Source organism: Rattus norvegicus, chromosome 5 (assembly GCF_036323735.1).
Source record: "Rattus norvegicus strain BN/NHsdMcwi chromosome 5, GRCr8, whole genome shotgun sequence".
NCBI classification, from domain to species: domain Eukaryota; kingdom Metazoa; phylum Chordata; class Mammalia; order Rodentia; family Muridae; genus Rattus; species Rattus norvegicus.
Window position 1 is genome coordinate 169,959,474 of NC_086023.1, and position 16,364 is coordinate 169,975,837.

General features: G+C 50.6%; 1 protein-coding gene across 2 annotated transcripts in view; it reads right to left on the reverse strand.

Moving 5' to 3' along the window:
- Tp73 (tumor protein p73) overlaps positions 1-16,364 on the reverse strand; it is an 84,275-nt gene that overhangs the window by 55,673 nt on the left and 12,238 nt on the right. The window contains exon 1 of one of the 2 annotated variants that reach the window (NM_001108696.1): positions 3,961-4,079. The exons of the other annotated variant lie outside the window; for it this stretch is intronic. Coding sequence (NP_001102166.1) covers positions 3,961-4,076 — 116 coding nt within the window. The 5' untranslated portion in view covers positions 4,077-4,079. Of the gene's footprint in view, positions 1-3,960; positions 4,080-16,364 lie in introns of those variants that run through there. 2 annotated transcript variants of the gene reach the window in all.

Sequence of the window (16,364 nt, forward strand, 5' to 3'; positions counted from 1 at the left end):
CCTCCCCGGAGGTGACAGTATTTCCAGGATACACTCTCACCTTCCCAGGGAAGCCCAAACCCTCATTTCCAAGGGCCTGCCCATGTTCAGACATCCAAGGGTGCCCCTACCCACGTGTGGGACACATGGCGTCTAGCCCATCATTTCCTACCCTGGCCTTCAGCCTTGCTAGGTGCATAAGCTGGGGCCCTTCCTACGCTGGCCACACAACCCTCTGCCACTCTCCAGCTGTGCAAACCTGGGCAGGTGACATGGCCCTCTGAGCCTCTGTGCCTTCCTCGGTAAAGGGGTAACTGTGGCTTGTCATGCCCATCCCGGTGGAATGACGTAATCGGATGAGCACGGAGCGACAGAATCGGGCAGGTCATAGCTCCTTTAGTATCTGGCTCAGAGTGGAAGAGAACAAGTCAGGCTCCCTTTCAAGGGAAAGGCGGGGGTGAGAAACCACATCTGTGAGTGGAGACTGACGCGTGTAACGTACGTACCTCGTACGTACATACGTCGTACGTACGTTGATCTGGTCTCTGGCCCATTCATAGCTACTCTGGTCTCGCCCCCTCTTTGAACGTAGTCTCAAGCCTGCTGAGCACGGTCACACTCACAGGGCGTCTCAAAAAGCTAATTGGTTTCTATTGTGTGGAAGAGGGGAGTCAGGGATAACCTGGTTACCTGGAGGCAGAATGAACAATCAGCCTGTGCTGCTGTCAAGGGCTGAGTGCTAGAGAGAAGAACCAGGAAGACCAGGGAGTCTGAACTCCTACCTATGCCTCCATAACTGGAAATAGGGGTCTGGTGAATTTGGAGGGTGAGGGTCGGAGGTATGACAGGGCTGATGAAGTGAGTTCCTCTAAGGGGCCAAGAGCATGAGAGGGGCGATTCAAAGGAGCTTGACCCACTGATACAGCTGAGCAGCCCCCTCCTGGCAGTGTGGAGAGAGCTTCCAAGAGAGAGGGGGCAGGAGGAGTGAGTGGCAAGATTGGTTCAAGCCAGCTAGGATAGAACAGAAAGAGGACATCGAGGCCAGGGTGCTGATGGTCAGGAGAGACAGGAGCCTGTAGTCAGGGTGGATGTCTGTCTAGACTCTGTGTACAGGTGGCCAGAACAGGTTGTCATGGCTCCAGCTCTTCCACGTGCAGCCCTACTCCCTGTCAGAGCTGCAGAGTGCAGAGGTTGCAGGTCACAGAGACAGGTCTGGGCGGGGGCAGGTAGAGCAAGTGAGGACCATGTTGGGGACACAGTCAGAAACAGAGCCTAAAGTGTGCACCCCGACCCTCGGATCTCTGGACTGACCAACACCAGGAAGTTCAACAATACATTCAGGGGTCCCCGTCTCTTCCTGTGTGTGGGGTCTGTAGCCTCTCGTCCCTCAAGTAAACTGTCACACCTTCCTCACACGGATGGTCTATAAAAGGCTTTTGGGAGATTCCTGGGCAAGGCTCTTACCAAGGGCCCAACAGTCCTGTGTTTGCAATTCAGCCACCTGTGGGTCCTCACGGCCCAGCTTCCATTTGGTTTTGGATTTGGAAAGGTGGCTTCTTGCAGGCACGACCTGTCCTACTCACCTCTCTGAGGGGCTGCCCACTCCTGGAGAAGGTTCCAGGAGCTCTTTGACCTGGTAGAATTAGATGCCAAACGCATCAGAACCCCTTGTCCTCAGCCCCAGGGGTCGTGAGGAAAGGCTCTATGCTGCCTGATAAAACCCCACCAGTCATCTGAGGACGGGGAACAACTACTGACCTCGCCCTTCGGGGTCTCTGGACAGTCCCCGGCTCCTCAAGTATCCCCATGGCTTCTGCTGCAAGAGCAAAACCCCATGTGTGTTCAGATACAACTCAGAGAACAGACGGACCTAGCCAGTCACTCAGCAAGTGCACAGCACAAAGTCGGCGCCCAGCGAACAGACATCGGAGGCAGAGTTAACCATTGAGTGTGATCAAGTGGCCTTAAAGTTCAGGGAAGGTTGGGCGAACCCAGGAGTGAGCTGTCAGGGGTGAAGACTTACCACTCGCACCCCAGGGGCTGGGTGAGATGGCTCAGAAGCTAAAGGTACCAGCTACCAAGCTCAAGGACGTGGGCTCAGTCTCAGGATAGCCTCGCATGCCTTCATACACATGCATACAAGGAATAAATGCATAGAGAAATTAAAATAATAACTAAAAAAAGCAACTGTATCCTCCTCATTTGAGCTTTGGCCCCTTAGGAGTTCAGATTTGGGGACCCAAGGAAATAGCGCTGGCTTTGGGTGACCCAGCAGGGTCCTGTGTCCTCTTGCTGACCCTGTCAGCATCCACTGTAGGCACAAGAGCCTTGTAGCATAGGGTCTCAGGCTGTGGGGGGTCTCTGGCTATGAGGGTCTCAGGCTATGGGTGTCTCAGGCTATGAGGGTCTCAGGTTATGAGTGTCCTAGTCTATGAGTGTCTCAGGCTATGGGGGTCTCAGGCTATGAGGGTCTCAGGCTAGAGGTGTCTCAAGTTATAAGGGTCTCAGGCTATGAAGGTCTCAAGCTATGAGGGTGTCAGGCTATAGGGGTCTTCTAGCATAGGGTCTCAGGCTATGGAGGTCTTGTAGCATAGGACCTCAGGCTATGAGGGTTTCAGGCTATGAAGGTCTCATAGCATAGGGTCTCAGGCTATGAGGGTCCAGGCTATGGGTGTCTTGGGCTATGAGTGTCTCAGGCTATGGGTTTCTCAGGCTATGAGGGTCTCAGGTTATAAGGGTCTCAGGCTATGTTGGTCTCAGGCTATTGAAGTCTCATAGCATAGGGTCTCAGGTAACAAGGTCTCAGGCTAGAGGAGTCTCAGGTTATGAGGGTCTCAGGTTATGAGTGTCTCAGGCTATGAGGGCCTCATGCATATGGTGCATGCTAACAGGGCCAGCAGTGGAAGTAACCAATCAAATAGAAGAGATCTGGATGAATGCACACAATGTGTACAGAGTACACAGTGAATTCTAAGCTAGCTGGGGCTACACAGTGAGACACTGACTTTAATACTGGGGGTAGACATCTGTCTTTCAGGCACTACTCCAGCCATTTGGGCTCCAGGGCCACCACTAGGTTCTGTAGAGAACATGGTGGTAAACCACAAAAAGCCATGACTCATACACTCCCAATACTCTGCTTCTCAATCCGCATGTGCACACTGGCCCACAACGCACCACACAACTGAGGTGTTCACATGTATGCACACACATGCACAGTCACGTGTTTCCTCATGCACATTTTTATGCAGGATTCTCTCTAGATTTCATCCTGGTAGGACCCTGTAGAGTCTGCCAGTCCTAGAACATCCAGCCCTGCTCACAGGACAGCAGACCAAGTGGACAGGAGCAGGGCCTGCTGAGGCCCCATCTCCACACTTAGGCCAGCATGTAGACATGTTGAGGATCAGCCGTGTGAGGATTAGGAAGCCTGGCACAGGCTGAGACTGAAAGAGGCTCTGAGTCTAAGTAGCAGAGAGGGAGTTAGGAAGAAGCCAGTGAGTTCTGGGCAGTTGCAGCACCCTGCAGGACTAACCGTGGCCTTGGAGGGTCCAGGGAGCTGTTTGGTATCTCTTGGGCATGGGATAAAGAGAGATTCAGGTGGTACAAAGGAATGAAGGCTGAGGAGAAGCTAGAACCACTTCTGGGGGATGTCGGAATCCCCTCTGTCTCCATCCCGAGCTGCCATAGCACAGGGGCCCAGAGAGACCCTGCGGATGACTCAGTACAGACGACTTTCCAAAGTGCCATATCGTGGTGCCTTGTGCCACAGAACCACAGACAGTGCCTCTTCAGACTCCCTTGGCCACCAGCTTGCCTGTGCCACAGGCCTGCTTACATAGTGCCTTACTTCTGGGCTACCAGGTGAGTTGGTGGGGAGGGGCTTCCCTATCCTGCTGGAACCTTGAGGCCGTTGCCCTGTGCGGGAAGGAGGTCAGCAAGAGAACCCTGATTTCAGATCTGCTTAGAGCCCCTGCCTACCTTGGCTGAACCTGGGCCCTGGATGGGTCCGTAGACTTGGGCAGAGGTGCTGGAGGTCCTGTGGCTTGCAGTGGCAGGGCAGTGGCATAAGCGTCCAGTTGCCTAGGTGATGACATTGGAGTTACGGAAGCTGGGAGGCCTGTGTGGCCAGCTCCAAGCCTGTGGGTGGAGCCTAGCTGGGAGCCCTGGGTCTGGGGATTGGCTACCAGGATTACAGGTACTGTGTTTGATCCTACTCCTGGTGACCCCCAAAGTGGGGGCAGGATCCTACTATTTGGGGAACTTGAGCTGGGGAGGTGAAATCACAGAGGGCAGCCCTTACAATGTTTGCTCCCCCTGTCGATGGTCTCAAGCACATAAACTGGATCAGAGGATGGTATAATGGACCCCTTCACACCTTGGTCCCATCTCTCTCCCTGCTTTTTGTCTTCCCCTGAGCAATTCGGAATAAGTCCTGTGTATCATCATCTCAACACAGGCCTTCATAGGCTGGCTGGCGGTGGCTAAGAACCTGTCTTTTAAATGTTAAGAATCGTGCCTTTGTCCTGTTCATACTGCACCAGACTCCAGTTGCTGTGGACCCAGGGTGATGAGCAGCCGGAGTGCTAAATTCAGAGTTTCTACCCCATATTCTCAACCACTGGTGTGCAGGCTTTGAGGGCACCTGACTACATTCCTGTTGGAATGCACATTATATTGGTAAACCATTTAGGCTTTGCAGAAACAGACTCTGTGAGTGGGGAGGCTCCCTTGACTCCCCAAAACCCTTTGCCTTGGTATAGGCTGGCCCCCATCTCTGTAACAAGAACAGCCCACAGCTAAATGCATCAAAAACATTGCCCTTGCTGGAAGTGTGGTGGTGCAGCCACTTACCCTGACACTCAGGAGGCAGAGGCAGGTAGATCTCTGTGAGTTTGAGTCCAGCCTGGTCTACAGAGTGAGTTCCAGGACAGCTAGGGTTGTATAGTGAGACCCTGTCTCTGGAAGGCAAACCATTTCCAACAGACATTTCTATCGCTCGATTCATGAGATCATCAAATCAGAAGCTCACAACATCCGGTAGAGACATCTGGAGTAGCCTGGCTGGCAGGGCAAAGCCTAACATCATCAAATTTGGGGTTTACAAACATCCAGCGGGAGATTACCTAGGGACACTGAGCCAGCCGGCCGTAATTCCTGAGCTTCCTTCCAGGCCTGAACCTCTGAGCTTCCCGTTCCACGGCAGCCATTTTTAAGATTGAAAAGCAATAATTGTGAGTATATGTGCACGTCGGTGGCTGCTCCCCTTGGAGACTGGAGTGTCAGGTCCCTTGGGACTGGAGTTGCGGGTGGTTTTTTTAGCTGCCCAGTGTGGGTACCAAACTGGTTCCCTTTAGGGAACATCATGCACTCCTAATGGCCCTGCGGCCTCTCCAGTGCCCACGGCTGACATTTTTTTTTTTAGTATCATAGGATTTCCTGCTGACGCTCACACAATGGTGATCTGCTCTGTCAACACTTAGCCATTTCAGGGAGAGAGACCTCATACATCTTACCTTTAGAGAGGCAGGGAAATGGAAGAGCGTAGGTATGAAAACACGTAAGGAAGGGGGGATGTTGAGGGAGGAGAGGCTTGGGTAAAGAGGGAGGGAATGGATCAGGGAGAATTAACTGGAAAAAACCGCTTGGAAAGTAAGATATGTCCAACTGTGCAATGGACAACAGTAGCGTAAAGGGACGGGATTGGGCAAGAAATTGGGGAATTCAACAAGTGTTTCTCCTCATCTCTCTCAAAGGGGGCCAACGTTGAAGGTCTGCTTTCACCGTGCACCGGGCTCGATGATGGTGTCCAGGTGCGGACTTTAAAGATGTCCCCCGTGTATTTCCATGGAAAGTGGAGAGAGCTTGGGAGTGAACACACACACGGAAGTGCTCATGAGGGCAAAGCTGCCATCATTGCGGCATCAGGCGTGTGCCTCTTCTTACACAGGACAGGGTGGGCATGGGGGAGACAGAGCTAAATGGGTTCAAATGAATGTGTGAGAGTATGGGTCCCCTCCCCCATTCCACAGAGGCTGCTGGAGAGACTGGCCTCCATTCCTCTCAGCTACTCCAAGCACCCCGTCCTCCCATCTTAGATATACCTTTGTAATTACTGCTCGTGGCAGAACTGGGTTGCCAGATTAATCATGCAGGACGATGGGGGTTGTCCCAGCCCTGAAGCAGGAGGAAGAGCTCCCGGCGGTAGAATGTGGTTGCCTTAGGGAGTAGGTTTGCCCAACTAGCTCAGCCCTTATGAGCTTCCAATAGAGATGTCCGCATCATTCTTAAGTGGCAACGGCCAGGGCCCCCAAAGCCCTAGGGTCAATATTTACTCATTTCTGAGACAGAAAGACTGCCTTTGTCGTAGCCCCAGCTCCTGCTCAGAAAAACAGAGGACACCACTCCCAGAGGTCAGAGGCTGTGCTGGCTGACAGCCAAGGCCAGGGAGGTCGGCAGATAGAGGCCGAGTTAAAACTCCCTGCCCTTCCAACCTGCTCGATATTGACAGAGCACCCATCCTTGGTCTCATCTGACTCTTCGGTCTGGTCTGTCGGCTCTCTCACCGTCAACTCAGTAAGTTCTGAGAGCACATAAGAGTCACAAAGGGAACGTGAGGGACACCTCACACCCTGGCTGATGCTGCTCACGCTGGCGTGAATTTCAGCGTTCACACCTATTCATAGCGCAACCATTACACTTTCACCGTGAGTAGGGTTACTACCTGTTTTCCAGTGAGGAAGCTGAGGGATTGATTTACGTAACATACAGTTCCTGACTGGAACAATGCCCACTGTACCTGCCCTGACAGAACATTCACCGAGCCTCTCTGAATCGTCTTCTTTCACTCTTTGCAGTGACCCACAGACACCTGACCTGGATCCTAAGCACAATTTGCCTATGACTTTCTATACAGTCGGCTGTGTCCTTTTCTGTCTTCCCAAAGTGGCCTCAGAGAACAGGTGCTTAGGACATCACCGGAAGCCACCCTGCTTACTTGCTGATGGCCCCTCGAGGCACAGATCCAACACAGCCCCTCCTGCCCCACTGCCAGACCCATCCCCATTCACACCTGAACAGCAGGAGCAAAGGGTGTCTTTGTCGCACTGGCTTTTGTGCTCAACACGGAATGTCTTATGCTTTGGTATGCCCTGGGGACCTCCAAGAGGCCTGCACTCTGCAGAATTAAAATCTCAGCTTCAAACTGGTATCACAGAATGGCAAAGGCTGAGTGTATAAAGTTTGAATGGTCTAGCCCCGGATCATGGCCTAGTATACAGCAGGCACTCAATAATGAGTGAGAGATGAATGTTTTTATAGTGGTTTGTGGGTGGGTGGATGGTGGGTGGACAGACTGGATGGATGTAGGAATGGATGGATAGATGGATAGACGGATGGATGGATGGATGAATTGGTGGATGGATAGACAGATGGGAAGATGGATGGATGGACAAACAAATGGATGGGTAGGTGGGATGGGCTTTATGGACATATGGGATGAAGATATGGATGAATTCGTAGATGGAAGGATAGGATAGATAAATGAATGGATGGGGGATGGATGGGAGATGAATGTGTTGGTGGGTAGATGAAGGGGATGGATAAAGGGTCAGGATGGGTAAACAAAGTCTTAAGTGAAATACTATTTCCCCCCAGCTCCACATTCCTGTTCCAAATTTAGAAATTCAGGAAGCTCCTAAACTGAAGGCTCACCCCGTTCAGTAAATCTGGCTGGGGCTGTGGCTATCAGCCCCTCTCCAGAATAATAACATACGGTTCGAGTGCCGCCTGTGCCTATGTTGAACCAGTAGGACTCAGAAACAGGTGCAAACATAATTCTCTTTTGCAGCCTGGGACTCGGTGTGAGTTTTGACTCACATAAGAATCACAAGAACCGAGACGTTGCAGAGCAGTGATTCTATGATAAGGTTCATCCTAAGGATAAACACTTGGCCGTTTTAAAAACATACATGACTCAAATACTACGCTGCCTGTCTAAATTTTTTATGGAAACTATAGGCTCTCCCCCAGCCTAGGTGTCAGCCAAGCTTGGGAGTGAGGCCAGTAGCCCAGAGTTAATCCAGTCTGTAAAGCATCACTGTGGCAGAGGGCGAGACACATCTGGTCTGCGAGGCCATTCAGATGCCCTACAGAAACCTGAGATACCAGGAGAAACAACCATAGACAGGTAGACAGCGCTCACTGGGACACGGGGACACGTTTCCCCTTCAGGGCTTGAAAAGTTCAGCCCACCTCTGCCTGTTCAGAAGCGGGATGCTCCCACCATATTTTTTTTATCACCTTCTGACATAATGGCTTTAAAAGAGAAAGAGAAAGAGAGAGAGAGAGAGAGAGAGAGAGAGAGAGAGAGAGAGAGAGATTACATTAGATAGCCCACGCCTAAGTGTGGCTGAAGATTCAAGGAATCCGAAAGCACTAAATAGCGCCAAGAGGAAATCGGAATGAGGGGCTGGAGAGATGGCTCAGTGGTCAGGAGCATGCACATAGGACCACGTACTGTACTTGGGGGTCTCAGTTTCCAGCACCCCATACCACGCAGCTCACAACCGCCTGCGACTACAGGTCCAAGGCTTCTGGCCTTTATGGCATCCCTGCTCACACGCACATACCCATGCGTACATACCTACTTACAATTTAAAAGGAAATTTAAGAACAAGACAAAAAGGCAAGGGCTTTATTACAACTGAGGGAAGAAAGGCGGTTGGCACGCAACGGTTCTGGTCTCTCTAAGAATGACTCAAGGGTCAGATAGCGACAGGACGTACAGAAACGGCCGTGCATCCCAGGTGGTTTTCGTGCGCGAATGACTCAGACGTGTTTTTGCAAACACAGAGGTACATTTTACAATCAAGGGCAGGCCCTGCCTGTAGCTCTCGAACTCTGAGGCTCACATCTTATCAGAGGGAGCTCGGGCTGCCGCTCCTGGAATTACTCTGACTTCAATCTGCCTGTGGCCTTTCTCTCTCTTCTTATCCCAATCTACCACTTTCGCATTAATCCAATTAGCGCCCTGTTTACCGACGCCTCGCGTTTTAATTTGCAGCTTCTTTGTACAAGCTCGGGGATGCTTTTGCAACTTCGTCTCTCCTCCCTCATTACTGCCAAATAATTAGTCCAGGAGGTGTCCCCGATCAAAAATTAAGGGCCCTGGAAGCAAGCTGGAGCATGTCTTATTCTGAAAGCAAAGGTACCAGGAGGCCGTTGTAATTAGGCCTGTTGATGGCGGTTGACCACGGGGAGAGCAAGGATGGTGGTGGCAGGAAGGAGGGGGGCCACAGTGTCTAATCCCAATCTTGCCGATCAGGGACCCGCTGTCTCTAACTCACACTGGCAATCACCAGCAGAGCCTCCTTCTCCATCAGAGCAGGAGCCGAATCTAGTCTGTACGTTGAGGTATGGAGTCCCAGGGACCCCAGAGAATGGAGGTTTGGTGAAAGAGCTGTTTGTTGCTCATGGTCTAGGCGACACAGATGCCAGGAAGTACCCACCGCCACTGGGGAACTCACCTCCTCTTTGGGGCATCTAGCAAGGGCAGCTGTGTGATCTTTGCAAAAGATCTCTACTGTGAGGCCCCCCTCTGCTGCTGGCCGAGACACCATGAAGATCCTACGTGTCCTCTTCCCAACGCTGGCACCTGGGATGCTCTCCTCAATCCCCATAAGGGCCAAGGCTTTCCCTGGACCGGCTGTGCTGAGAGCTACCAGGGCTGTCCTTGAGCAGGGTAGTCTCTACCTGGAAGTCTCACATCAGTGAGTGGGTGAGCATGGAGGTCTCAAAACCCATGCCCACAGGTTTAGCTAAATCCAGAGGAGGGGACGGCTAGGAAGTCATTCCTAAGGTCCGGGATATAGTTCAGAATGGGAGAACGGCGCTTCCTTACGTTCTAGGAAGGACTCACTGAAAGCTGTACACCATGCCTATTGCCCCTACAAGGAGGAACCGTGTGCCTAGCCAGACACCCCTCCAGGGCTGGCAGACTCTGAGCATCAGGTGAGCAATTACAGTCCCTGCCGTCTGCCCCCATGGGAGGGATCTGGCAGCTGCCACTGGGCAGGGACACTGGAACAGCCCATTCTTAGATACGGCAACTCTGAGCGGGCTGAACCTGCCCTCGTTGGTCTCCCACTCAGGTCCTGTCTACTCCAGGCCTTGACCTTGGTTGTCAAGAAGATGCCCAAGGCATCTATCTGTACTGGAGCTGGCTTGTGGGGAGGCTGTGCTAACTTTCCTAGGTCCCTGGTATCCCTGCAAGGTTCCCACACGGGGTCTCGGGTGTGGTCCACGGTGGCTCAGGAAAGATCTCAGGAGGGTTGCAGGAGAGCCTGGTGTGGAGGCAGGTGAGTGACTCATGACTCTTGGGACTGGGCTCAGCACGTGGTGCCGTGGTGCTCCAGAGAGCCGTAGGCAGACTGTGTGTGCTTTCTGCCCCTCACCTCTTCCTCCGGCAGAAGACCGTTGATAAATGAGACTTCGTGAAATTCAAAAGACTTTGTACAGAAAGGAAAACAGCTATTTGAGGGAAAAACAGCCTAGGGTGGGAGGAAGTCATTCCTGGTTGTCAGTATGGCAGAGGATTGACAGCTAGAGCATACAAAGAGGGGCTGGGAAGCATCAGTTCAGCTGTTGTTAACATTGGCTGTGGGCTGGAGAGGTGGCTCAGTGGTTAAGAGCACTGACTGCTCTTCCAGAGGTCCTGAGTTCAAATCCCAGCAGCCACATGGTGGCTCACAAGCATCTGTAATGGGATCTGATGCCCTCTTCTGGTGTGTCTGAAGACAGCCATGGTGTACTCAAGTACATAAAATAAATACATCTTAAAAAAAATTTTTTTAAAGGGAAAAAACAAAAAATATTGGCTGCTCTTCCAGGGGAGCTAGATTCAAGCTGTAGCACCCACACGGTGGCTCACAGCTATTTGTAATTGTTGTTCCGGGACCTAACACTCTTTTTTCTGGCCTCAAAGATGGTGCATAGAAGACATACATGCGGGCAAAAACACCCCTTCCCATACAATAATGTCATATACACAAAGAACTTGAAAAGCAACACGGGGCTACGGAGATGGTTCAGCAGTCAAAAGGACTTAGTGCTGTTGCCCAAGACTGGTTCCATTCCCAGAACCGGGATCGGGTGACTTACAACTGTCTGTATCTGCGGGGATTGGGATTCGCCTATATGTGCAGCTCCAGGGAATTTAACACCTTCCTGGAACCATGTGTCACACAGATGGAAACTTAGGGGCACATGCCTACACGGGCATAAAACTGAAGCGAACAATTGTAAAAACCAAACGCACACAGAAGCAGCCTGGTATTTAAAAATGGGAAGTGAGGAGGCCGCCCTCAAAAGAGGAAGTAGTACGAAGAGCTCATCGATGTATTTAAAAGGTGCGATTTGAGAAATTCAAATCAAAACCACGCTGAGAGTCCGTCTCAGACACCAACCAGGAAACAGTAGTAACCCATGCTGCTGCGGCTATGAACGGAAGGGAGACAGCACAGACTGCCAGAGGCAAGGCAAGCCACTGTCGGAGGGTTTTAGAAAAAGATCTACCGTATGACGGTACCACTCCCCGGACAGCTACCCCAAAGACTCCGAGTCAATACACGGGAGAGCTAACCACTCAGTGTGGCACTAGTCACAAGAGCAGAGGAACAGGCAAGGAAACCACGACAACTATCCATGGTCACACACTTATCCAGCCACAAAGGAGAAGAAGGTTACGTCCTTCTCATGAATGTGGAGACAATGGGATGCGATCTCGTTTCCTGAATTAAGCCGGTCTCAGCAAGGCAAGCACCTGGCATTTGCTCTCATGTTGTGTCCCTAGATTTTTTACATATGTGCGTGAAATCACGTACGCATGCAGGACAAGAAAACAGAAGTGAGTTGTCTAAAGGAATAAAGGGAGCAGAGGGGAAAGAAGCATGCACACTCGCTGTACAACAGCTGCCAGTAGGAAAACACAATATTATATACAATGAAACCTTTAAGAGTGAATTCTCAGCCTGACCCGGAATAGCATGAGAACTTCTGTGTCCTGTTCTCGGGGACAGGATCCCCGAGGGATGTAGACCCCCCCAGTGCAGGATTGACTTCTCCCTGTTCTAACCTTTGTGTTCTAACCATGGTTCAGTTGGGCAGGCTCCCTCTAGCACACATACACATAGGCTTACACGCTCCCATGGGCACACACACACACAGACTTACACAGACACACACAAACACAACACACACACATGTACACACACATGCACACACACAGACACACACAGATACACACAAACACAAAACACACACATATACACATGCACACACACATACACACATGCTCACACACACGCACACAGACACACACACAGATGCACACACAGACACACACAGACATACACAGACACACACAAACACAACACACACACATGTACACACACAGACACATACACAGAGACAACACACACACAGACACACGAAGACAGACACAAACACAACACACACACATACACACATGTACACACACAGACACACACAGATACACACAAACACAAAACACACACATATACACATGCACACACACATGCACACACACAGATGCACACAGACACACACATACATACATACACACACGTACACACACGTACACACCTGCACATACACACACATGCACACATACACATAAACACGCACACATACACACACGTACACACAGTAAATACATAAATACATGCAAGCATATGGTCATACATCAAACACAAAGTGTAAAATCTTTCTTAAAAACTAAAAACTAGGGGTTGGGGATTTAGCTCAGTGGTAGAGCGCTTGCCTAGGAAGTGCAAGGCCCTGGGTTCGGTCCCCAGCTCCGAAAGAAAGAAAACAAAAAACAAAAAAACACTAAAAACTAGTGCTGGATCCGTTGTGAACTCTCCTGTTAAGAATCTGTTTTGTTTTGTTTTGTTTTTTTGGTTTTTTTTTCTTTCTCATTGCTCTCAGTGCAGTACTGGGGTCAAACCCAGGGCTCTGCAACACTAAAGTACAACATCCCCCCCCCACCCCCGCTACCCCCCAGTCTCTTTTCACTTTCCCCTTTGAAACGTGGTCTCACTAAGTCAACCAGGACCGCCTTGAACTCACTTTATAGCTGAACGTTACTTTAAGATTTCAATTCTTGGGGCTGGGGATTTAGCTCAGTGGTAGAGCGCTTACCTAGGAAGCGCAAGGCCCTGGGTTCGGTCCCCAGCTCCAAAAAAAAAAGAACCAAAAAAAAAAAAAAAAGATTTCAATTCTCCTGCCTCAGTCTCCCCAGCCGTTAGGACCACCGCTCAGGCCTGAATCTCTCTGTCTTTTATTAGGGCAACTTCATCACGCTTCGTGCTGAGCCCTCCACGCCTCTCGAGACTGTAGTGACCTCCCAGCCCTCTGCCTCGCCATGTGTAAACCGAGGAAACAGAGCCTACCTCTGCCAAACAAACAAAGCACTGGCCTTTGTGCACAGCTACCGTGAAGAGAAGCATCATGCAAATAACATGGTTGTTACTCATCCTGTGCCCAGCACACCGAGAAAACACAAGTACTTCCTTTGCAGAAGAGGGGATTTTGCTGAGAACCCACAAAAGGGTCTAAAAGACCAGGTGCCACCACCCCTTTGTACCCTTCAGTCTTCCCTGGGCCAGTGCCAGCCAGCCCCATCCTGCACTGGTCACCAGCCCTTTGTACCCTTCAGTCTGCCCTGAGCCAGTGCCAGCCAGCCCCATCCTGTACTGGTTCTTTGGGCAAACTGAATCTGGCACCACATCCCTTTCTTCAGCCACAGTTCTAAGGTCTATGCACAACACATGTGTGCAGGACACTGAGACACGTGATTCCACAGCATTCCTGTTGGACACCCTGAGTGAGCCCAGGTGACCCTGAGACTGCAGAACACAGAGAAGCTGGCCCTGTATAGGAGCAGATGGCACAGCTCTGCAGGGCACATACATCAGGAAAGGCGTCCCAACATCCGTTCCGGACAATCATCAAACCAAAGTCATGTCTGGGGCTGGGTCAGCGACACACTCGCTGTAGGCACGAGGACCTGAGTAGGATTCCCAGGACTCGTGTTTTAAGTGGGGTGTGAGGGGTCATTAGGATCGACTCAGCAGGCATTGGTAGCCAAGCCTGGAATGTCGAGTTTGAAACCCAGATCCCACTCGGCAGAAGGAGAGACCCAACTCGGTAAAACTGCACGTTGACCATCATGGGCATGCTGTGGCGTGTGTAAAATATAATAAATGCACTAAAATTTGAGGGGAACATTGGCACCGTTAAAAACAAAAACAGGCATGATAGTACGGTCTTGTCATCACAGTGCTTTGAAGGTGGACATGGGGAAATGGAAGCCCAATGGAGAAATTCAGTGAGAGGCTCTATCTCAAAAAAAAAAAAAAAAAAAAGGTGAATGCCACCTGAGGAACAATGCACACACATGCATGCCTCTTCACACACACACACACACACACACACACACACACACACATATGCACACGTGGACACATGTACACATACATGCACACACAGTTATATCTGCATATTTCTCACCCACATGCACACACAAATATGCACACACACATGCATACATGCACACAATGTTATATCTGCATATCCCTTGCCCACATGCACATGCACACACAAATATGCACACACACATGCACACATGCACACAATGTTATATCTGCATATCCCTTGCCCACATGCATATGCACACATAAATGCATACACATGCACACACATGTGCACACACAATATTATATCTGCATATTCCTCACACATGCACACACACATGTGCACACACAATATTATATCTGCATATTCCTCACACATGCACACACACATGTGCACACACAATATTATATCTGCATATTCCTCACACATGCACACACACATGTGCACACACTCAATATTATATCTGCATATTCTTCACACATGCACACACACATGCACACACATGTGCACACACTCAATATTATATCTGCATATTCCTCGACCACTTCCTCTCACAAGCCTCTGTGCCCCCTGAGCTACCTTTTCTCTCTGAGACTCAAGAAGAACCACCTTTACCTGGCACGACTTTTCTCCTATACCCTCTCTGGTGTAATCTTTTTTCCCTTATACTTTTGTGACTGGGGAGAGACCTCAATGGCTGGAATCTGCTTTCTCTTGGATGATCATTACAGCTGTGGGATTTGGAAGCCTAACAGGAAGCCAGCCAGAGAGGTACGAGGTCCGACTGAGGGACATTCCTACCTGGGTCTGGTGGGAATAAGAACAGAAATGGTCTTTACCTTTTCAGACTCTGCTCAGCAGAAGGAATCCAGTGGGGAGTAGATCTCAGTCAGAGACCTTGCTAGTCTTCTAGGGAGCAGGAGATGGAGCCCCGAGCCTCCAGGCACAGCAGACACCTTCTTACTACCGAGTCCTGGGCTCTATTGGTATGAGCAAGCTCAATTCTAGTGTCTCCCCCTCTGCCTTTATGTCATTTACAGGAAGAACAACATCTTAGGCAGCACATGGACCCCAGCCTGGAAGGCTGCTATCCACTGGCTTCCTAGGTTAGCGACTCTGGGTCCTGGTTAGGCTGGTGTCTGCACAGAGCAGTTTTGTTATGAGTCAAACTAGATGAGATCCTCCCTTTAGTTTGTTCTGAGTCCTGAGCACTCTGCTCTGTGATTGGCAGACATTCTGCTCCCTCTCTCAGCTGGGGGCACAGCCCTGGCCGGAGTCAGACAGAGTTTGGTGGTTTACGGCCCCAGCTCTGTAAAGATCCCATATAAATGAGAGACCCAGGTCTGTGAGGGGCCTCTCTGTCCTCCCTCATCCTCCACGCCTGGTCAGTGCTGGTAGGATACCTTCCAGTGGGAACTTCCCTACATCCATCATAGAATAGCAAGCTGAAGCCACGGGAGAGTGCACAAGGTCTTCACCCACTTGTCTAAAAGTGAACTTGGTGGTCACAGGAGCTGCAGGCTGCACATCCCTGTTTGAACATGACCTTTTTATATTAATGGTTGTCATAAAAGTCTTACTGTTGAGTTTCCAATACAAGTAAGAGAGGGAGGGAGGGAAGGGGAGAGAGAGAGACAGAGAGAGAGAGAGACAGAGAGAGAGACAGAGAGACAGAGAGACAGAGAGACAGAGAGACAGAGATGAGACAGGGACAGAGAGAGAGGGAGGGAAGGAAGGAAGGAGAGAGATAGAGAGACAGAGACAGAGATGAGACAGAGACAGAGACAGAGAGAGGGAGGGAGGGAAGGGAGTAGAGAGAGAGAGAGAGAGAGAGACAGAGGCAGAGACAGAGACAGAGAGACAGAGATGAGACAGGGACAGAGAGAGAG